The sequence below is a fragment of the Trachypithecus francoisi genome, unplaced genomic scaffold, assembly GCF_009764315.1.
Source record: "Trachypithecus francoisi isolate TF-2019V2 unplaced genomic scaffold, Tfra_2.0 Lachesis_group10, whole genome shotgun sequence".
Classification (NCBI taxonomy): Eukaryota; Metazoa; Chordata; class Mammalia; order Primates; family Cercopithecidae; genus Trachypithecus; species Trachypithecus francoisi.
In genome coordinates, this window is record NW_022681455.1 from 25669292 (window position 1) to 25691659 (window position 22368).

The 22368-nt window shown below is 43.0% G+C and overlaps 1 protein-coding gene across 10 annotated transcripts in view; it reads left to right on the forward strand.

Annotated features, from left to right (window-relative positions):
* Positions 1-630: 630 nt before the first annotated feature.
* CARMIL1 (capping protein regulator and myosin 1 linker 1) overlaps positions 631-22368 on the forward strand; it is a 347932-nt gene continuing 326194 nt past the window's right edge. For 9 of the 10 annotated variants that reach the window (XM_033216407.1, XM_033216412.1, XM_033216416.1 and 6 more), the window contains exons 1-2: positions 631-1379; positions 6330-6427. In XM_033216407.1, coding sequence (XP_033072298.1) covers positions 1340-1379; positions 6330-6427 — 138 coding nt within the window. In that variant the 5' untranslated portion in view covers positions 631-1339. Of the gene's footprint in view, positions 1380-4289; positions 4462-6329; positions 6428-22368 lie in introns of all 10 variants that reach the window. The other variant, XM_033216414.1, reaches the window with a different exon arrangement.

The window sequence follows — 22368 nt, forward strand, 5'->3', positions numbered from 1 at the left end:
GATTAGACAGTCTGGGACATTCCTAGCCCTAGGCTAAAAAGTAGCGATTGAGGCAAAGTATTCTTGGCCCTGAAGTTGAACCTCTGGGGATGGAGCTCAGGGAAGTCATAGGGAGTCTGGGCCCAGGTAGGATCAGACCTATCCGCAGGCTTACATAGGCTCCAGTGATTAAACCTCAGCTTCCCGAATGTGCCCCGAGGATAAAAGAGACTTTTTTGAGTGAAAGGCATTTTCCAAGGCGCTCTCAACGGGAATGGCTGAGATTGCGAAGTGCGGCCGCAGAGCACCCGCTGAACGCACACAAAAAAGTGTCTTCTCACCGCATGATTAGTATTCACAGGTTTCGCCTAGCTCACCAGAAATGAAGAATAGCGCTGATGAAATGACATGTCACCGGGAGGGCTGAAAAACAAAAAGTGCGTAAGAGGGTCCCAAAAAGAACCAGCTTCCGTATAGACCGGTCTGCAAAATCTGCAGTCTCCTGTCCTCCGGGTTCCTTGGCCCGCCCGGAGGTGGGGACAAGGAATCGGAAAGCCCGGCTCAGCAGGCTCTCCTCCCTCGCAGCCAGCAGATGGCTCCCGGGCTCTCTTGCGCGTTCACTCGCCCCCTCTCCAGACGCAGGGCTTTTGCGGTTTGGGAGGGAGGCTGCGAGGAGGGGCGCGGTGCCCGCTGCCGCCACCGCAGCACCGCGCAGCGTCTCTCCTGGGGGTGAGCCCCACGCTGGGGACCCAGCGCCCGGGCACCGGAGGCCGGCCTGGCACCGGTGCGGAGGCCGGCTCTCGCGAGGTGAGGAGGAAAAGCACGAGGAAGAGAAGAAGGAGAAGGAGGAGGGCCAGAGCTGCCCCCGCCCAGCCGGAGCCCGGCAGGAGCGCTAGGAAAACCTACTCCCCCCGCCCCGCGCCGCTCTCCCCGCCCTCTCCCACGCCTTCCGCTTTCACCTAGGGCTGTAGGTGCGGCGCGGAGACTGGGCGGGATCTACGCCGGCCCGAGCCCCGCCGGGGACCAGCGAGCCGGGAGGAGGAGCAGGCGCCACAGCCGCCCGGGGACCCGCGCCGGCTCGTAATCCTGTCCGCTCCTTATTCCGCCGCCGGGAACTGCGAGGAGGCGTCATGTAGCAGCAGCAGCAAATCCGCCTCGCATTGCAACTCTTTTTTTTTTTTTTTTTTTTTGGTGGGGCGGGGGGCGCGCGGCAAAATTGTATCTCCGCCCCGCTTTTCTTGCCCACTCCCATTTGCAAGCTGCATCTGCCTCGCTAAAAAAATTAAAGGTGTTCGGGGAAGGGCAGGGGGCCATAAATCAGAGTTGGACCTGCAATAACCCCCGCACCTACAGGGCAACCATGACCGAGGAGAGCTCTGATGTTCCCAGGGAGTTGATAGGTAAGATTCGCGCGGTTGTTGGTTTTCCATCTTCCTCTGGGTACTCCTCACCTCCACCTTTCTTCCCACCTCTGCCTTCCCGTAGGTCCCAAGAAGTCTCGGCGCCCCTTAGGGCAGAGTGGTGTTGGGCAGGGTCACTGGGGGCGCTGGGAAGTTTGTTCCCATTCGACCGCCTCTAGAGCCAAGTGCAGAGAGGGAAGGCATCGGGGAGGAATCGGGAGTCCTCGGGAGGTCGGTGGAGGGGGAGGAATCGGGAGTCCTCGACTGTGAGCCCTGGGAACCTCCTCCTGCCCAGACGCAGGGTTCCAGGTTGGTGGAAGAAGGGGGCGGGCCATCTTAGACTTGGGAGTTCTGCAAGCGAGGGGAGCCCTTTACGGCGCCCAGCCCACTGCCCCAAACTCGGGAAAGTCCGGGAAAGCCTATCGGAAGGACAGGTGGAGAGCGCACAGTAGGTCGTCTCCGGCACGTGTCAGGCGCCTTCCTGAAAATGTCCCACGGGAGGTGATCTTCTGACACGCAGACTTCGGGGAGTGGGCGCTAGTCTGGTAAAATGACTGGGCCTGGCAAGGCGTGGCTTAGTGTAGTCAGCTGGGAGCGAAAGGGTTACAGCGCTGACGCAGACTCGGGACAGGAAATAGAGGGTTAATGATAAAAGCCTTATTTTAATAATGATTAACCTACCGATTCTCCCTACCGGAGATCTCTTAGGGAACCTGTGTGTGTTACCCTGTGCAAGGTGACCCATTGTTTGAGTACCTTGAGGTTTCTTTTTGGTGGTGGTGGGGGCAGGGCTGGTTAAGTCTTGGAGTTTAACTTAATTATCTGGAGGGTTAAAATGGCAGAGCTGAAATAGGATGGGAGAGTGTTCTGAAAACCTAGCGTTTAAGCATGTATATGTGGGTAGCATGTTGTATTGTAACAAGGTATGTGCGTCTGTGTGCAGATGTGTTTTGAGCCCTAGTGACCTATATTCCCTACTGTACCATTCTTGGCACACTACACAGCCTACAGCTCACAAAATGATGTTTAATCGGTGCTGTCAACAAGCGGAAGTTCTAAGCACCCATTCGTCTCCGTGTGTGGAATTTGCCCCTCTGTTGTTCCTTTTAGCTAATAATACTTTGAAGGAATTTGTGTATGCCCTTCGATTGGTGACTGTTAGCAGGTAAAACTTGATGTAGAGAGGCTGTTGCTAGGTTTGTATGGAAGCCTCTGCTTCTGCTGAATTACAGACAAACCTGAACTTTTACCAGAATTTACAGTATGAAGTTATTCACAGACGCGCGCGCGCGCGCACACACACACACACACACAACGCACACACTTCTTACATGATTCCAGCAGGCCCTCTTCTCTCTCCCCGACCCTGTGGAGTCTGCATCTTTTGCTGGAGTGAGTGACCTATCCGGTTCTGGGAGGCTGCGACCTTTCCAACACCCCAAGCAAACGCCAGAGGCTCTGAAGATGCCTCTAGAGGTCCTGAGAATGAGTTTAGGGCAGGACTTGCCTGGCTGGTCAGGGGATAAGGATGGCTAAAGTGGGCGGCAGATTTTTAATTTATATAAGGAGTTGTCCTTGAGTCTGGAAAGGGAAAGTATAGGTAATTACTTAGACCCAAGAGAAAGAGTGAAGGATAGAGTGGAAATAAGGTGCCTGGGTTTCTATTCATGGTTCTCAAAAGGAATAGTTTGTATATTTTAAAGGTTGAATTTGACCTTTATCTTGAAATGGAATTTTTGTTTTTATTAAGTATTGCCTATCATATATCTTTCAACAGAGTGACATATTATGCCTGATACGATTTTTCTGGACCTTTCAGTGGTCAAGTTAGGCTGGGATAGAATAAATTCCTGCACCTGCTTTCTTCTAAAGTCAAGTGCTCACAAGAGTTCTGCTCTGATCAATTCAAAATGGCGACCGTCCACGTGAAAACCTCTGTGTTTTCCCTTAAGATTCCCTCAAGATATTTAAAAGGTGTTACAGACTTGGCTGGGCGCAGTGGCTCACGCCTGTAATCCCAGCACTTTGGGAGGCCGAGGCGGGTGGATCACCTGAGGTCGGGAGTTCGAGACCAGCCTGACCAACATGAAGAAACCTCGTCTCTCCTAAAAATACAAAAATTAGCTGGGCATGGTGGCGTATGCCTGTAATCCCAGCTACTAGGGAGGCTGAGGCAGGAGAATCTCTTGAACCCGGGAGGCGGAGGTTGCGGTGAGCCGGGATTGCTCCATTGCACTCCAGGCTGGGCAGTAATAGCGAAACTCCGTAGCAAAAAAAAAAAAAAAAAAAAAGTGTTACAGACTTTTTGTAGAAAAAAATTTAAATGCAGAGAAGAATAAGAAGAATATATATCACTCCTATTACCACGTACAGGTTGTTATTTTAAATCTTTGGGTATATGATTCTCCAGTCTCTTTCCAGGTGTATATGTTCTTAAGTCAATTTCAGATGCCCATTTCCCACAATTCTTCTAGGGGAGGGAGGAGTGGCCTGTGCTTGTTTCGAGTTCTGATAAGATAGGAGCTGTGTGAAGAACTCAAAGCGCAGTGAGCTCTTCCACGTATTCCCTTGTCCCAAACATTCCACCTCCTTGCTGTTCCTTGAACAGGCTGTGTTTTCTCAGGTTTCCATGCTGTTCTTTATGCGTACACTGTCTTTTTCTCCCCGTTTTCACTCTTCTTTATCTCAGCAGCTCTAAACTTTCATGGTGGTGTTTCCAAGAAGAAAATTTTGATTACCCTTTAATAAACATATATTTGTTAAACTACATAGTCCATTTAGTGTGTATAATCTAAAACACAAACTGAAACACACATTGTAAGTAGAAGTGAAAATTCTATTTTCTTCTTTCATCTCAATGGATTGTATTGTACATTCTACTTCAGGGGTCTTATTTCCTATGCCTTCAAGTTTCAGCTCAGGGATGCCCTCCTCCCTGAAACCTTTGTGTGCTTCCGAATCCATGATCCTATGCATTGTGTGTGAATTTGATTTATGACATCTGTCCGTGACCTCCACTGGATTGCAAACTCCTGTGAAATGCAAGGACCATCTCTGTCTAGCACCTAGTAGCACACAAGAGGTACTCCTATGTGTATTTATTTGTTGAATATGTGAATAGACCAAAATGATTATAATACAGAATACAGAGGTGTGGGAGCATCGAGAGGGTACTGTATTTTGGAGGATAAGTCGAATATAACCAGGAGGACAATAGGGAAAGGGCATTCCAGGAAAAAGAATAATAGATACACAATCCTAGGGATGTAAAAGATGAAGATATTAGGGATAATTGGATCTTTAGGTATGTGCTGAGAAGTCACACTGAAAAAAAAAGTGAAAGACCTTGAATGGCATGCTATGATTTTGGGTTTATTCAAAAATGACTGCAACTCATAGACTGGGAGAGACATGATGAGTCTCGCAGTTTTGGAAGAGTCAATGTGGTTATGGAGGTGACAGTGGGCTGATGGGTTAGAGGTCATGGACTTAGTCTTGGTGAGAGATTCTGAGACCCTTACTGCAGTCATGACTAGGTGGTCAGGAACTGTGGAGGAGGTAGATTTTAGGAGACTGACTTGCTGTCTGAAAGGAGTTGGAGATAAGCAGTTTCCAGCATCATTAGTGTCCAGAGTAGGAGATAATGAGTTTGATTTCAGACATGTTCATTTTGAGGTGCTCATAGGAGCCCTAGGAAGACTTTTCCACCACCATCTGAAATGTCAAGTCTCCAGATTTCTCCTATTGCCTTTGACCACTTCTTGGGGGTATTGTGCTGTGATGAATTTGGAAGGACAGATGGCTGAGAGTGCCTTTCTTTGGCTAAATCATTTGGTATAGTTCTGGTTTATTTTTATTTTTTTGAGACAGAGTCTCACCCTGTCACTTAGGCTGGAATGCAGTGGCATCATCTCAGCTCACTGCAACCTCCACCTCCCGAGTTCAAACAATTCTCATGCTTCAGCCTCTGGAGTAGCTGGGATTACAGGCACGCACCACCACACCTGACTAATTATTTTTTTGTTTTTTAATAGAGGCGGGGTTTCTCCATGTTGGCCAGGCTAGTCTCGAACTCCTGGCCTCAAGCAATCCACCTTCCTCAGCCTCCCAAAGTGCTGGGATTACAAACATGAGCCAACGTGCCCGGCCCAGTTCTGTTTCGTTTTGCCGTATTCCCCAACCATCATGTCAAGACTTACTCATAGAGAGTGCTAATATTTGTATGACACTATGGTGAACCCAGAGGCTGCTGGGCCCCGGAGGTAACCAGCCGAGGCAGAGGGAGTTTATGAATTCCTGTTGTGTTCTGCATGCAATGTAGTGTTTCATCATACTGTCTGACTTCACTGTTTGCTTTTTTTTTTTTCTAATACCTTATTTTCCAAACAAGATTATGTCATGCCTTGCATGGGCTGGTATTATGTCATGCTTTTATGTTTGCCTCCGCATATCAATATACAGTACGAGGTACAAAGTAGGTGTTTATTAAATACTTGATGGGTGATAACCATCCAACTTGTCAAAACAGGTAAAAAAAGACAAACAGTCAGGCACGGTTGCTCATGCCTGTAATCACAGCACTTTGGGAGGCCAAGGCAGGCGGATCACTTGAGATCAGGAGTTCAAGACCAGCCTGACCAACGTGGTGAAACCCCGTCTGTACTAAATACAAAAATTATCCGGACATGGTGGTGCGCGCCTGTAGTCCCAGCTATTTAGGAAGCTGAGACAGGAGAATCACTTGAACCCAGGAGGCGGAGGTTGCAGTGAGCCAAGATCTCACCATTGCACTCCAGCCTGGGTGACAGAGTGAGACTCTGTCTCAAAAAAAAAAAAAAAGGCAAACAACAACAGTAAAAACAACCAAATATACTCCTCCAAATGCTTACTCCTCCCCAATGCTTTTTTTTTTCTTACTAATAACATAATGAAACTGTTCCTTTTTTTCAGAAAGCATAAAGGATGTTATTGGCAGAAAGATAAAAATTTCAGTGAAGAAGAAAGTAAAGTTGGAAGTTAAGGGAGACAAAGTTGAAAACAAAGTGCTGGTAAGTATTACTGTTTATTTTTATTAAAATGTCTGGAAATGAAAGTGTCTTTTCATTGTTTAGATTACTTAATTTTCATGCAGCATTACTTCTGTGTTTTATATATTGTTCAAAAGTTCTGATGACCATTTTGTCTTAGGTTAATTGGAATATTTCTTTGTCAAAAGTTAAAAATAGGGTAATTTGAATTTTAAAGATCAAAGGCTTTTAGATTGTATTTCTGAAAATTGTAATTCCCCCTTATATTTAGATAATCTCTTAGAGTCTGTTTTCATAATATTCAGAGTCTGATGTTAAATGGAACTTTTTTATTTTGTGTGTGGTGGCTGATCCTATGACTTTATTCATAAAGTCTTATGGAGGAGTTTAAAAAGTTCATCTCATGTTAGTTTAATTACTTAATTAGATTTTCTCAGATGTTATATATGAGTTCATCTAAGGGGTGATGAGCTAACAAAGCTTTGTCATTTTACATAGGATGTTGGTGCTTTGGAGGGAACCTCCTGCTGAAGGCAGTACCTGCTAGTGTGGCGGTTAGACTTGGGGTTCCCTCCAGTTTGTGAGAGGAGATGCTGAGGGGCTGAGGGATTGGGCCCTGCTGCAGAAAACTTGTTAGAGAGGTGTCAGTGACAGAGTTGTACCTTTAGAGAGGTGAAAACATTTTGTGGTATTTTAATGGTTTCTAGGTTGAGATTGTGGCAAATCTAAATTTAAGCTTAGGTGGAAAGAATATTTTGATGGAGAGAATTTTATTTAACTTTTTAACATGGATATTTTCAAACATATACAAAAAAACAGAATAATATATCGAACCCTGTGTACCTGTCCTTCCCAGCTGCAACCATTTTCAACATTTTACTAATACTAAATATCTTCCCCATGGTGGTGGTGCTGGTGGTGGTGGTTTCTTTCTTTCTTTCTTTTTTTTTTTTTTGCCTCTGGAGAATTTTAAAACAAATCTCAGGTATATGTTATTGAAAGAGAATGATTTTTTAATTTTTTAAAGTTTTTTGAGACAGGATTTCAGTCTGTTGCCCGAGCTGGAGTCCAGTGGCATGATCTCGGCTCATTGCAGCCTCTACCTCCCGGGCTCAAGCGATCCTCCCACCTCAGCCTCCTGAGTAGCTGGGACTACAGGTATGAGCCACCATGCCTGGCTAATTTTATTTTTTGTAGAGACAGGGTCTCCCTATGTTCCTGAGGCCGGTCTCAAATTCCTGGACTCAAGCGATGTGCCTGCCTCGGCCTCCCAAAGTGCTGGGATTACAGGCATGAGCCACTGTGCCTGGCCTGAAAAAGAATATTTTTAATATTCTATTTCTTCAAAGTTGCCAAAGAATTTGAAGTGTCTTTCTGATCACATCTGCCTTGAGAATCTTCTAAAATATCTAACCCCAGGATATGTGACTGTCTTTTCTTATTAGTAAGGATTATGCTCGTGATGGATGACTTCTATTTCTATGTTGTCTGTATATACAAGTTGGGATGGTAAAGGCATTGAAGTGGGAAAACTTGAGTGACTTTTGCTCAGCAACAAAATGTGCTTATGTAAACTGCGTGATTAAGTTATCAATAGAAGAAATGAGTGGTGCCATTGTTCTGTTTTATTTAGCTTCAGTAAATATGAAATTTCCTTAAGTTACGTTTTTCTTGATGTTGTTCAACAATGATTGTGTTACTATTTTGGAAGTGGTAGTGTAGAGAAGAAATACTGTTTCTGTCATTTGCTTTTTTATAAATTTAAAGTAAGTTTCTAATAATGTAGTAATTTTATCAGATGAATCAACTTCTCTACAACTTAAATATCAGGTAGTGGTTGCTATGACAGTCTAAAAAATTGGGACTTGGTATTATTTGATGTGGAAATTATTATTATGCTAAGAACAAACCCACGTCATGAGTGCAATTTACCACGTTAAAATTTCAAAGACAAATTTAAATGTCCAATGTAAAATTATCACTATTTAAAAATAGTTATGATTAGTACTTAATTGTAAGTTTTTTGGCCTCATCTAACAGCTGGAATTGATTGAAGTTGTAACCAAATTAAAAATGTATTTGAGTTTAAGCATTTATCTCCTCAAATATGGAATATAAGCAGTTTCTAGGAGCATGACCGGAACTCATTGTGGCGGTTACTTACTTGCATGGGCAGGAATTATTAACAGAAATACTCAAGGTCTGGCTTTCTTTGACAAGCTTCAAGTTAGAACAAGAAGATGTATGAAGTAACCTCAAAGTTGTGGAGTTCTGAGTTTCTGAGTTTAGAGAAATTTAATTGCTTAATCCATTGTTAGCATGCTAAAATGGTTCGTAAATGAGTTGGCTGAATATCTACAGTACGCTTTTTTGAGTTGTGCTTTTGTTACCTTTCCCCATTGCCCACTATTCATTCCTTTTCTTCTTACAAAAGTAGGAGTGTGCTGTATGTTACGTGGTTCTTTCTTCTTACACATGAGACTTTATACTATTTCTAGCTTGTCTTTTGTAGAGGGCTTATCTTCATCTTCCTATAATCATAATAGCTAAGATTTCTAAAAATCTGTTTTTGAAGGCTAGTCAAGTGAAGCAGTGGGAGTGGAGGAAGAGCAAAGAAATCTATAATGAGTTGTGATTAATTAGTTATAAATACCCCTACACTCAGACCAGCCATGATCATAATAGCTAATATTTATTAAACCCTGGCCAAGTGCTACAGACTGTGCTGAGTACTTAATGATGCATTGCCTTGTTATATCCCCACTACAACGCTATGAGGTAGGCACTTTTCACATCTACATTTTACAGATGAGGAAATTGAGATTTGGAGAGGCCAAAGTAAATTGCTTCACATCATTTGGCTAGTTAATAACAGTTGGGATTCCAACCCAGCTGTGCCTCACTCAGAGCCTATCCGCTTTGCCTTTGTGGTCAAAAAGAAAGCAGCCGTTCCTTTGTTCCATGGTTGCTGACTTCAAACAATGATAGGGGAGATTTGGACTCTAGGGTTTCTCTGTCTTTGATTGATTGCTTTATATACTAGTTTTATATTTAGTGAGTACCTGCTGTGTCCCAGGCACATGGTATATACAAAATAGTCCTAGTCTTTGACTTCATAGGACTCCAAGCTTACAATCTAGTTGGGGAGATAAACACGTAGCCAGGCAGTGGTTTGAGATGTGCTATGGGTGGATGAATTGGGGCTTCAGGAGCATGGAGAGGAACTCCCAACTCAGGCCTGAGAATCAGGGAAGACTTCAGAAGGAAGATAAGCTTAAGCTGGCATTCACTGGATGAGTAGGAGTTAGCCAAGGTAAGAGAGTGGAGACATGTTCTGGACGAAGGGAACAGAATATGCCTGGAAGCCTGAGAGAGCTTATGTTAGAGAAACATACTAAGGTACAGCTGGGGTAAGGCATATGCAGGGTAGAGAATGGGTAGGTGTAAAGCCTGAGTCCTGTCTTTGCAGTTGGGATATCAGCTGAAAGTTGTGACTGATGAAACAGGTCTCTTCTTGCCACCTGTATGTAATGAAATATTAAGGCTCAGTGGTTAAGGGCTGTTAACCCTGGGTTCACACTGTTGCTCAGCAACTTTATGACAATGTTAAGAATCAGTTTTTTTTTTCTCTAATGAAGCCTATGTTATAAGAGTATCTATTGGTATGTGGTTGCTTTGCATATTAAGTGGAATTTATTTAAATACTGCATAGCACAGTGGCTGCATGCAGCAAACACCCAAAAAATGATAAGGCAGGAGGAACAAAGGGGTGCTGCATTCTGTTTTCTCCATGGTGCAGAAAATGCCAGTCCTTCTGAAGCCCAAGTGTCCGCTGTCTCCATTGACAGGTTGAGGTCAGTTCACCATAAGGCCAAGAGGGTTTATTCATAGTTTGTGGCACCTTATTAGCAGGATAGAGGGCAACAGGCTGGATCGAAAATTCCTAAGGTATGCTCTCCTCAAATGAAATCAGAAATGCTAGATGTTCTGGGGCAAGAGTGTTCTATACTCAAATAAATTTGGCAATCAGATTGTTAAAGATAAATCAGTTTCTTTATTGTATGAGTTTTCAGAGCCATTAATACACCCCTGTGCATTGTAAATTTCTAAGAATTGGATAAAGTATGCTGTTTTTTCCAAACTTGTTTGGCCAGAGACCCTAATGACCATGGGCTAAGAAGGAACAGGCCAGAGATGACGCCTCTTGGGACAGTTAAGAAAAGATGGAACAGGCTCGAATAGGCTAGCCATCATTAGGAGTGTTCTCCTGAGGAATGGTCCTTTAGCCCATGTTTTTTAAAATCTATGTTGTGAGCAGTTCCACTCTGGGCTACATTGGCTTGACATGTCATATGTTGTTGAAATACCTTTCTCTGTTGTCTTTAGGGGATGTCATTAGAAAGTGATTCCGTGTTTCTTTGACTCTTATTCCCTTCTCCCATTTTGATAAATGAATCTGCACCCAATTTTGTATAGTTCTTGGAGTGTAAAAAAATGTATTTTAACTTATGTATTTTTTTTAAATTAAACTTTTTCATTTTTAAATAATTGTAGATTTGTCTGCAGTTATATCAGATAATACAGAGAGGTTATCTTATGCCCTTTATTTAGTTTTCCCTTTTTGCAAAATTATAGCATAATGTCATAACCAGGATATTGACATTGATACTGTAAAATGCAGATTTCCCCCACCACAAGGACCCCTAACATTGCCTTTTTATAGCCATACCTAGCGTTCCTCACTTCTCTGATACCTGGTAGCCACTACTCTGTTCTCCATTTCTATAAATTTGTCATTTTAAGAACAATTATATAAATGTACTCATATAGTATATACCTTTTTGGGATTGGTTGTTCTTGCTCAGCGTAATTTATATAAAAATAATAACCATGTTTGGTTTACCCATTGTCTAGTTGATGGACATCAGAGTTGTTTCCAGTTTTTGGCTATTAGGAATAAAACTGATGTAAACATTTGTGTACAGATTTTTGAGTGAACATACTTTTCCTTGCTCTGTGATAAATGCCAAGGAGTGCAATTGCTGGTTTGCATGGGAATTGCATGTTTACTTTTATAAGAAACTGGCAAACTGTTTCACAGAGCGGCTGTACCATTATATGGTTCTACCAGCAATGTATGAGTGATCTAGTTTCTCCAAATCCTTGGCAGCATTTGGCATTGTCTGGACTTTTTTTTCTGAGATAGGGTCTCATTTTATCACCTAAGCTGGAGTACGAACACAGCTCACTGCAGCCTCAGTATCCCAGGCTTCAGTGATCCTCCTGCCTCAGCCTCTCAAGTAGCTGGGACTACAGGCGTGTGCCACCACACCTGGCTAATTTTTGTATATTTTGTAGAGATGGGTTTCACCATGTTGCCCAGGCTGCTCTTGAACTCCTGGGTTCAAGCAAGCTTTCTGCCCTGGCCTCCCAAAGTGCTGGGATTGCTTTTTTTTTTGGAGAACTACTAGTTGAAGGAAAAACAATGTCCGGAGGGAGCAAGAACCCTGATGACCTCTTGTTACCCACAGTTCTGCTGTTGCCTGTTTGGGGGAGAGGAATGTAGCCCTCCTTTCTCCAGGATGGTGGACTTAAAGGGTGTGGAAAGTCATTCCTAGTCTCCACTCGGTTTTTTCTGGTTGATCTGGAATTTGGGTTGCATCATCTTTGCCAACCCCTTGTTCTTCCACCCCCTTCATAAAATGGGTCATGGGTAGGGGAAGTGGCATACAAATCGAACTGTTTTGTTTTGTTTACCTCTTCTCTTTAAAACTACCCATCTGTTGTCCATTTGTTTTCTTTTGAAAAGTTAATCTGAAATCCATCCCCCCACCTTTTTTTGAGACAGGGTCTCACTGTGGTTCTTAAGCTGGAGTGCGGTGGTACAATCACAGTCACGAGCCTTGCTGAAGTGATTGCCTTTTGCAATCACTTGAATTGAGCCTTGCCCAGTTCACCCTTTTGAGTAGCTGGGACTACAGGCACATGCCACCATGCCTGCCTAATTAAATTTTTTTTTTTTATTATTTGTTTATTTATTTATTTAGAGACAATCTCACTGTTTTGCCCAGGCTGGTCTTGAACTTCTGGGCTCAAGCGATTCTCCCACCTTGGCCTCCCAAAGTGCTGGGATTATAAGCATGAGCCAACGCGCCAGGCCTGAAATCCCTTTAAAAAATATATATATATATTTTCCCTTGGCTATTTATTTATGGCTTTTGAGCATCTTAATTAGGCTGGATTGGAATAACTATAAGTTAACTTAAAAAAAATGTTGAAAGGTGTAGGGGTATCATTTTGGGCAACATGTATCCCTAAAATGTTTTGGTAGCAGTGCTGTCTTTCATTAACATAAAGTATAAACTCTGTTCCACTGGCTTATTTTTTAAGAGGACATGGAAAAAAGGACCTCTCATATAGAAGTTTTGGAGGTATTTGGCCTACTTAATCAGTCACAAATCATCTTCAATCTCAGATATTCTGCAATATGGAAACTATTGTTCTTTTTCAGTAGGCCGTACTCATTTTGCATGGCCAGTCTGTTTAATGCTTTTCTAGTTCGCCAGTCTCTAGTACCTAACTTGATTCAGCAGCATGACCTGTGCCATGGTCACTTTTCAGACAAATATTCATGCTGAAATTTGTGTTCAGCTTCTTTAAGGCAACATCAGCCTTGGCCAGTGCTTCTCAGACTTAGTGTCTGTTTAAAACATTTTTTTTTTTCATGGAACCCATAATGTAGTAATGTTTTGGGATTGTATTTTGTGAGTTCATAGTTATAATAGTGTAAACCTAATCACTGATTTCAGTGAGGCTGTTTTAATGAACACAAATTAGAAGGGGAGATTTGGTTTTTGCTCTGGTTGCAATGGAATAGAGAGACTCCCGATTCACCAGTTAAGCAGTACAGATATCACAGTTTCTAAAATAGCTAGTCTTGCAATCTCAGGATGCTTTCCAAGTAAATAGAGATGGCAGGGGAAGCTTTATTCTGAGATCTGCACAAAAGTGGGTTATCCTGGCAGCACAGTATACCTTGTAGTTGTTCTCTGATATGTAAAATTTGGTGTAACACATCTGAGTGTGTGTGTGTTGGTGTTTTATTCCAGTAGTTAAAATAGACATAAGCCAAATTCATATAAAATGTTTGTAGACTGCAATGTCTTCTGAAGAATGCTGTCAGAAAATCATTATTCTAGGCCCCCAGGTTTATATCCCTCTGTGAGAGGCTCTTGTACCGGTTGTTGGGTAATTTGAACAGTTCCCTTTGTGGTACCATTAGGAGTCTCAACTTTTAAGGATCACTTACAATTCTGTGCATAGGTGATTTTCAAAGCATCTGGGTGAAGTTACATGGCTCTAGAAAATTGAGCTTTAGAAAACAGCAACAACATTGAAACGGTCTTTGGGAGTGAATTATCAGAGAACATGCATTGTTGCCAAGGATCCTGGCAAAAATTCTGGGAACTTCAAAATAAAAGACTCCATATTTGAGCACTTTACAATTTACCTGAACTGAACACTGGAGTCAGTTCCTACCTGTTTCCACTAATCTCTGGGTAGGGGCTGGGGGCAGTCTCTGGCTCTGGGCATGCATTTTCAGGAGGCAGTTCTGGCTGACTTGAACTTGTTACCTGAGCTGCATTTACGTTCTACTCTCTCCTCATCTGCAACTGCCCCAGTTTCTACTGTAGTTAGGATAGGCGAGTCAAATGACCTTGGGCAAGGAAGCCAGTTGAACATATACCAGGCTCGGTGTAACTTTCCATTGTTCTAAAAAGATACTCTTTTTCTAGTCTCTGGGATTTAGCCACCCTTGGACCAGAGCAGTTAGGTATACCCTGAGAGGGGAGGAAGGTAAGTAAGGAGGAGAAGTAGGAGAGTAGCATGAAAGGGACATTGTGGACATTAAGGAGCCAGGAAATCTAATCAAAATATGTAATGAATAAGGAGATCTCTTCTTTTTTCATAGTTATAAAATAGTTACAGAGAAAATAAAGACTTTAGTAAAAGGTTACTGTAACAACTTTAGGTTTCATTTCATTGGAAACAAATATCTTTGTTAACATAGATTAAAAATGAAGCTACAATCTGAACGATGAAAGATTTTTGTTCCCTCTCTTATCCCCTCTGCTTTCTAAAATGCTTTAATTTTTTTTTTTTTAAATAGAGTATAAGAATTTGGACTGGTATATACGGGGTATATCGTTGTCTAAATCTTTACGTTACTGTGTTTTATTTATTTTTTTCTCTCTCAGTAGACCACTTTCCCCAGCTCTTTGAGGAAAGGGGGCAAAGAGGGGAAAGAAGGATGCTTGGCGTGTGCGCACGTGTGTGTGTGTTTTGTAGCAGTAGTAGTAGTAGCAGTAGGTAAAAGAGTGTTCACTTTCATTCACTGGGTTATTTTCCTCATCTTGTTTGTTAGGAGAAGGTTTTTCTTATTTATTTTTGAGACAGTGTCTCGCTCTTTCATCCAAGCTGGAGTGCAGTGGTTCAAACACAGCTTACTGCAGCCTCGATATCCTGGGCTCAAGAGATCCTCCTGTGTCAGCCTCTTGGGAGCTGGGACTACAATCACATGCCACCATGCCTATTTTTTTTTTTTTTTGTAGAGATGGGGTCTCATTTTGTTGCCCAGGCCGGTCTTAAACTCCTGGGCTCAAATGGTTCTTCCACCTTAGCCTTCCCAAGTGGTGAGGTTACGTATGTGAGCTGGTCTTCCCTTCCCTTCCCTTCCCTTTCCCCTTCCCCTTCCCCTTTGACAGGGCCTCACTTTGTCACCCAGGCTGGTATGCGGTGGCATGATCTCAGCTCATTGCATCCTATGCCACCCAGGCTCAAGTGATCCTCTCACTTCAGCCTCCCAGGTGGCTAAGACTACAGGCGTGGGCTGCCCCACCTGGCTTATTTTTGTATTTTTTGTAGAGATGGGGTTTCACCATGTTGCCCAGACTGGTCTTGAACTCCTGAGCTCAAGTCATCCACCTGCCTCGGCCTTCCAAAGTGCTGGAATTATGGGTGTGAACCACTGTGCCCAACCCAAGGTGTTTCTTTTTTTGAAGCATTATCACTTGATGAACACTGGCCAGCAAGTATCTTGGTTTCTTTAGATATGTGTAGATGCACATGACGTCCTCTTAGAGGTAGAAGCAGGCAACTACACATGTCCTGAGCTGTACTTACAGCGTCTCCAGCCTTTGGCAAGGGTTTGAGCCAAATGTGTTTAGTTCCTGCTAAGGAGGCAAATGTGTCTATTTCTGCTGATCCCTGGGCCCTGGAGTCTCAGGAGACATTTATGGATATTGACTGGGTTTAGTAGGTATATCCACTAGATGGAATCTGGTGTAGACAGATTGATTTAAACAGACTCTGGGGAAATTTATTCAGACCTTGCCCTCATTGATTGCTGCCTTGAGGATCTTGGGGCTGGAGGACTCTTGGTAGCCATCTAACCATGTGTCCTAACCTAGGAGAAGTTTCTTCTATAGCACTTCTGACAGCTAGGTATCTACTTTTTGCTTCACTATTTCCAGTGATGAGAAAAGCAAAAGCCCCCAAAAGCCCTGTCTTCTTTTGGCCTGGGATCTGCTTCTCCCTCTCCATTTCTTCTTGCATGGTCTACTGGAATATCACAGAACAATTTTTCTCCCTCCTACCCATGAGTGCAGTTCAGGTATTTGAAGAAGGTTATCATACTTTTCTTTCATCTCATAGTCCTCAGGCTAAATAGGCTCACATCCGGGAGTCTCAGTCCTTGGAAGACATTGTTTTCAGACTTATCACTATTCTGATCACCTTGCTTTGGAATCACCCAGCTTTGTCTGTGAACCTTTTAAACAACTGTTGGTGTTTGGGGATCACACATGCTTGGCAAACACCCTTGAACTGAATTAAACAGACTTTCTCAGAGTCTTTAATGGGCACCTGTGGATTGTGCCTTTTGAAGAGGGTATGGAGCCTATAGTATCATAGCATCCATGTTCCTCCAGACAGGGTGGGGAACATCAATCTAAGTGCAGCCTGCCTGGTGAAGACTTGGACAAAAGGTTTTGTTGTTGTTTTTTAAATTTTGGAAGTATCCCTGATATTTGCATTACTAAAACAATAATAAAACATAGGAAAGAAAAAGCGAACATCACCTAATCGTATCAATTTAAATATAATCTTGGAAAAACAGCAGTATTTTTCATATTTTTCTGTGCCAACTTTCATAAAAATATATGACATATTTTAAAAAATGGAATCATGACTACTATTTTGTGATACACTTTTAAAATTTAATTTTTGGGGTGAAAGCTTTCTAGGACAGTAGAAAGCATTGTACTCCATTTATCCACTGTAGAGGAGTACTGTAGTTTCTCTAACCATGTCCCTTATTGTCAGATAATTTAGGTTATTTCCAATATTTTGCCTTACAAATGTCCATATCCTCATATTTATTTCTCTTGGATAAATTTCTGGAAGTGGAATCATTGCCATCATTGCCTAATAGGCATTATGAAGGATGCATTTTTTCACCTGGTTGTTGTTCAGGAAGTCTCAATAGAGAATAAATCCTCCACCTCATCAATTTCATTGTCTTAAACAAGAGTGTACGTGGCAGAATGGCTTGTTCTCTTTGCTCACATCCTTGTGTTTCTTAGACCAGTGCTCCTTGGACCCTAGCTCCTGAGGCAAACCTTTTTCATGCAATTTAAGGTTCTTTCAGATCTGCCTGTGTGGATGTGTTGTCTTCTACTACAGTATGTTTCCTGGAATGGGAAAGTCTCGTGACTTCACTTGTGGTTTCAGAGTCACAGCTCCTAAGTATCATTGTCTTGGCAGATCAACCATAGCTTTTTCCTTGGCTGAACCCTAGGTAGATGTGAACCTGTATTATATGATTCAGATCTTTGCCCTTGTCGTGAGACTTTCTTACCTTGGGTCTTTGAATGCTCTTATAAATGGTAGTTGAGTAGATTTGCAAATGATAAGGCCCATGGCACTTTCATTAGATGAAATGTAATTAACAAGAACCATAAGCTAATATGCATGTAGAACTAGTCCAATGTCTTAGAAGATAATGTAGTATCATAATGAAAGGAGATACTGTTTTTCTTCCCGGACAGTTCTGAAGGCAGTTAATTTCATCTGTATAGCTAACAACAATTTCTTTTTTGTTTTTTTTTTTTGAGACGGAGTCTCTCTGTGTCGCCCAGGCTGGAGTGCAGTGGCTGGATCTCAGCTCACTGCAAGCGCCACCTCCCAGGTTTACGCCATTCTCCTGCCTCATCCTCCCAAGTAGCTGGGGACTATAGGCGCCCGCCACCTCGCCCGGCTAGTTTTTTGTATGTTTTAGTAGAGACGGGGTTTCACCGTGTTAGCCAGGATGGTCTCGATCTCCTGACCTCGTGATCCGCCCTTCTCGGCCTCCCAAAGTGCTAAAAATTTCTTAAGTCTCATGGTCCTTCCCCACTCCACTAGAAGCTGCAGAGTAGTCCTTCCCATTCTTATTTACTGTCCCCGTTTCCTGACCCTTTCACTGTCTGCCTGTCCTGGGAGAGGGGTGTCCAGGTGATGAGTACCTATGGTCTGTTTTCTGCCATGAGGAGCTCCGTGTGGAGCCCTGTCCTCCTTAGTGAGGCCCTCCAGAGTTCAGCCTGCTTTTCTCTATCCTTTCAAAGCTATCATTGTGTACCATGCTGCTTGTGGCTTTTCTTCCAACACTGGCAGATAGGATGATATTCCCCAGGGACCTCCTTATTTGGCTGTCTCAGAAAACAAGCACAGAAGACTTAGTTACCCTGTAGAACAGACATAGAAAATAAAGAGGCCCAGATGTGGGGAAGTGACTGAGAACCTTGCAGTGTTCTTTTAAGGCAGTCTCTCTGCTCTTTGATGCCTTAACTCCCCTCCTTATGGGTCACAGCCATACTCACTTGCAGAATCTGAGCTAAGGTGTGGCCAGGAGAAGTCCAGGCCAGTGGATGTTATAGTGGTCATTTTTTGGTTTCCTGAATCCATCTGTCTTAATTCAGCTGTCACTAGCAAACAAAAAAAGATCTTATCTGTCATAGGCATGACCTGAAGAGAAGCAGCTGTGCTTTGTTTTTTGCTAAGTCTTGGGCAGTTCAGTTTGGCACTTAGAGTATTCCAGCTCCTTTTCTTATAAGAATGTCTACCTCTAGGCCGGGCATAGTGGCTCATGCCTGTAATCCCAGCACTTTGGGAGGCCGAGGTGGGCAGATCACCTGAGGCTGGGAGTTTGAGACCAGCCTGACCAACATGGAGAAACCCCGTCTCTACTAAAAATAAAAAAAGTAGCCAGGCATGGTGGAGCATGCCTGCAATCCCAGCTACTAGGGAGGCTGAGGCAAGAGAATTGCTTGAACCCAGGAGGTGTGGAGGTTGTGGTGAGCCGAGATTGCGCCATTGCACTCCAACCTGGGCAACAAGAGTGAAACTGCGCCTCAAAAAAAAAAGAAAAAAGAAAAAAAGAACTTCTACCCCTATCTATCTATCTGTCCATCTATCTATCTTATCTATCTATCTTATCTTATCTACCCCTATCTATCTATCTGTCCATCTATCTATCTTATCTATCTATCTATCTATCTATCTATCTATCTAAAGCATTTTAAAAAGTGACATCTCACTGGTCTCTAACTCTTGGACTCAAGCACTCCTCCCATCTCTGCCTCCTGAGTATCTGAGACTACAGGCGCAGGCCACCATGCCCAGCCCCAGCTCCTTTTCTTTTAAATCTCTTAGTCCAATTTATATTATTTGCTGTCATCCTTGGGACAGCACAAATGTTGAAGTTTGGGGAAACATTTTGTACAACTTTGTTCACTGAATCACAGTCACTGCTTTGCTGTTGATAATCAAAACTAGGCTGCACAGAGTGACATAGTCAAATATTTGGCTCAGGTGTACAGATGTTTCCCTTCAAGCATCTTGGATGTCTTGGTCCTTATCAGAATTTTATCTCCCCCAAATGCATTGTTTGTGAATTAACTGTAAAGTTCTGGGAGCGATTTCCTTTTCAACAGTTTGCCATTCTAGAAAAAAAACGTTGGAGTTTAAATAGCACTTAACCGTCTATCATTTTACTGTCTTTGAGGTGGTCTCTGTGGGGAATATGTTGGGTCTTCTCTGTTCAATATTTCTCTCTCTCTTTCTTGGCAAAGCCTGGATGCAAGAAGTTGGTCCAATCTTTCCTGTCCAGGGTTGCTTGGTTAATAAAGCATCTGGAGCAAAGGAAAGGCTGTTAGCACCTTGTCACTTAGAGTTTCTTAAGCATTGTTCCATTTATGTGTTCTTGCTGCAGAGATTTAATGAAAGTGGCATCTGTCTTTACACCTGACATATGCAGGTTGTCCGCAGAACTGAACAAGTGGTGTCAGCAACACTGTATATGCAGGAAGGCTTTATGCTCACTTCCTTTTTTCTGTGTTCTCTGGGAATGGCCAACTTCTTTATTCATCAGGGTAGGGCTTTACATTTTAATATTCTAGAGAGAGATCCTTGTGGTGATATATTGAACCTTAAATTCAGAAATGGCTTCTTTTTTCAATGTCTTCACATTTTACGTCTCCCATTTTCTGTGTTAATAGGTAAGTGTGTCTACATTTAAATTCTGAAATGGCATTTGCTAACATTTAACCTTGGCCAAGTTATTTAACTTCTCTGTGCCTTACTTTCTTCATCTGTAAAATGAGTATAATAACAAAAAACTACATTGTAGCTTTGTTTTGAAAATTAAGTGGGATATTACATACAAAATATTTCGTAATAGTGTCTGGTACATAGTAAGTCATGAGTAAGTCTTAGCTGTTATTGTCAGGGGTAGTGTAGTGATAATGCTAAATGCTTTGATTAAAAGAATGTAACTGTATATTTGAGTCACAGATTATTCAGATATATTTTATATAAATATTTAAAAAGAAATACCTCAAGTTTGCATGTCTTCCTGGCCCTGTACAAGGTACATGTTGTTATGTTTTCTCTGCTCCGGGCTATTTTAAGCCAGTACAGACTGTCTACAGAAATGGGTTTAGATTTTTTTTTTTTTTCACTCTGCTATTCTTAAAGAGGGTACACTGCTTTTGAGAAATCTTTTTTAAAGAAAGGGTTCAAGTTCAGTGTTGAGAAATTTGTCTCTGAAGACAACACTGTGCACTTCCAATGGGTATCTGTTTTTCATCTTGCTTTCATTGCAAATCTGAATGTATTTAGATATATGCTCAAGTCCCTCTTTTACTTGCCAGTTACTTAGTTAAAAAAAAAAAAAAGAAAACATCAGTAGCTGGTGCCTATTCATTCACTTATGGCTTTCTTGCTCCTGTTGGGGCACTGCTGTCTATTCCTGTTGCCTCACTCAGATTGCTTCCTCTTGGATTTCAGTTATTATTGCTTTTTTTTTTTTTTGAGATGGAGTTTTGCCCTTGTTGCCCTGGGTGAAGTGCAATGGCATGATCTCGGCTCACCACAACCTCCGCCTCCTGGGTTCAAGCGATTCTCCTGCCTCAAACTCCCAAGCAGCTAGGGTTACAGGCGTGTGCCACCACGCCTGGCTTATTTTGTATTTTTAGTGGAGACAGGTTTCTCCATGTTGGTCATGCAGGTCTCGAACTCCTGACCTCAGGTGATCTGCCCACCTTGGCCTCCCAAAGTGCTGGGATTACAGGCGTGAGCCACTGCACCTGGCCGATTGCTTTTGTTTTATAGCCGGTCCTCCATTGGGGGTTCAGGGTCCATTATCTGAGTTGATTGGTGTGTGTGGCTCTGTGTCTCCATAGTCAGGAGGATTCCTGGGCATGCTGGATTCTTTTTCTTTTTTTTTTTTTTGGAGAAAGAGTCTCACTCTGTTGCATAGGCTGGAGTGCAGTGGTGCAATCTTAGCTCACAGCAGCTGCTGCCTCCTGGGTTCAAGGAGCCTCAGCCTCCTGAATAGCTGGGATTACAGGTGCCCGCCACCACGCCCAGCTAAATTTTTGTATTTTTTGTAGAGACTGGGTTTTACCATATTGGCCAGACTGGTCTCAAACTCCTGACCTCAGGTGATCTGCCCGCCTCAGCCTCCCAAAGTGCTGGGATTACAGGTGCCCTCCACCACGCCCAGCTAATCTTTTGTATTTTTTGTAGTGACAGGGTTTTACCATATTGGCCAGACTGGTCTCAAACTCCTGACCTCAGGTGATCTGCCCGCCTCAGCCTCCCAAAGTGCTGGGATTAGAGGCCTAAGTCACCGCGCCCGGTCCATGCTGGATTCTTAGTCTCCAGACTGTGCTGGACTCTCACCTAACCAGCCTTGAGGTATCTCAGTCTCAGTACTATTGACATTTTGGTGAAAACAATTGTTGTGGGGGCTGTCCTGTGCATGATAGGATGTTTATTACCATCTGTTGCCCCTACCCACTAGATCCTGGCACCATCACCCACTCTTCCCGCAGTTGGGACAATTAAAAATGTCTCCAGAGACCGGGCACAGTGACTCACGCCTGTAATTCCAGAACTTTGGGAGGCCAAGGCGAGCGGATCACCTGAGGTCAGGAGCTTTGAGACCAGCCTGGCCAACATGGCGAAAACCCATCTCTACTAAAAATATAAAAATTAGCCAGGTGTGGTGGCAGGTGCCTGTAATCTCAGCTACTCAGGAGGCTGAGGCATGAGAATTGCTTGAACCTGGGAGGCAGAAGTTGCATTGAGCCGAGATTGTGCCACTGCACTCCAGCCTGGGTGAGAGAGTGAGACTCCATCTCAAAAAAAAAAAAGTTTCCCAACATTGTCAAATGTCCTTTGGATTGTAGAATTGCCCCTCACTGAGAATCATTGGTTTAGGTCAGTGGGTTTCAAATGTCGGAGAGCAGGTGTGTATCTTATATTTAGCTTCTAGAGTTATGTCTAAGTCTCAAAATTTACAGTTTTATGACATAGCTATTCTTGATTTACCTACAAATCTATATGCATTTAAAATGCTT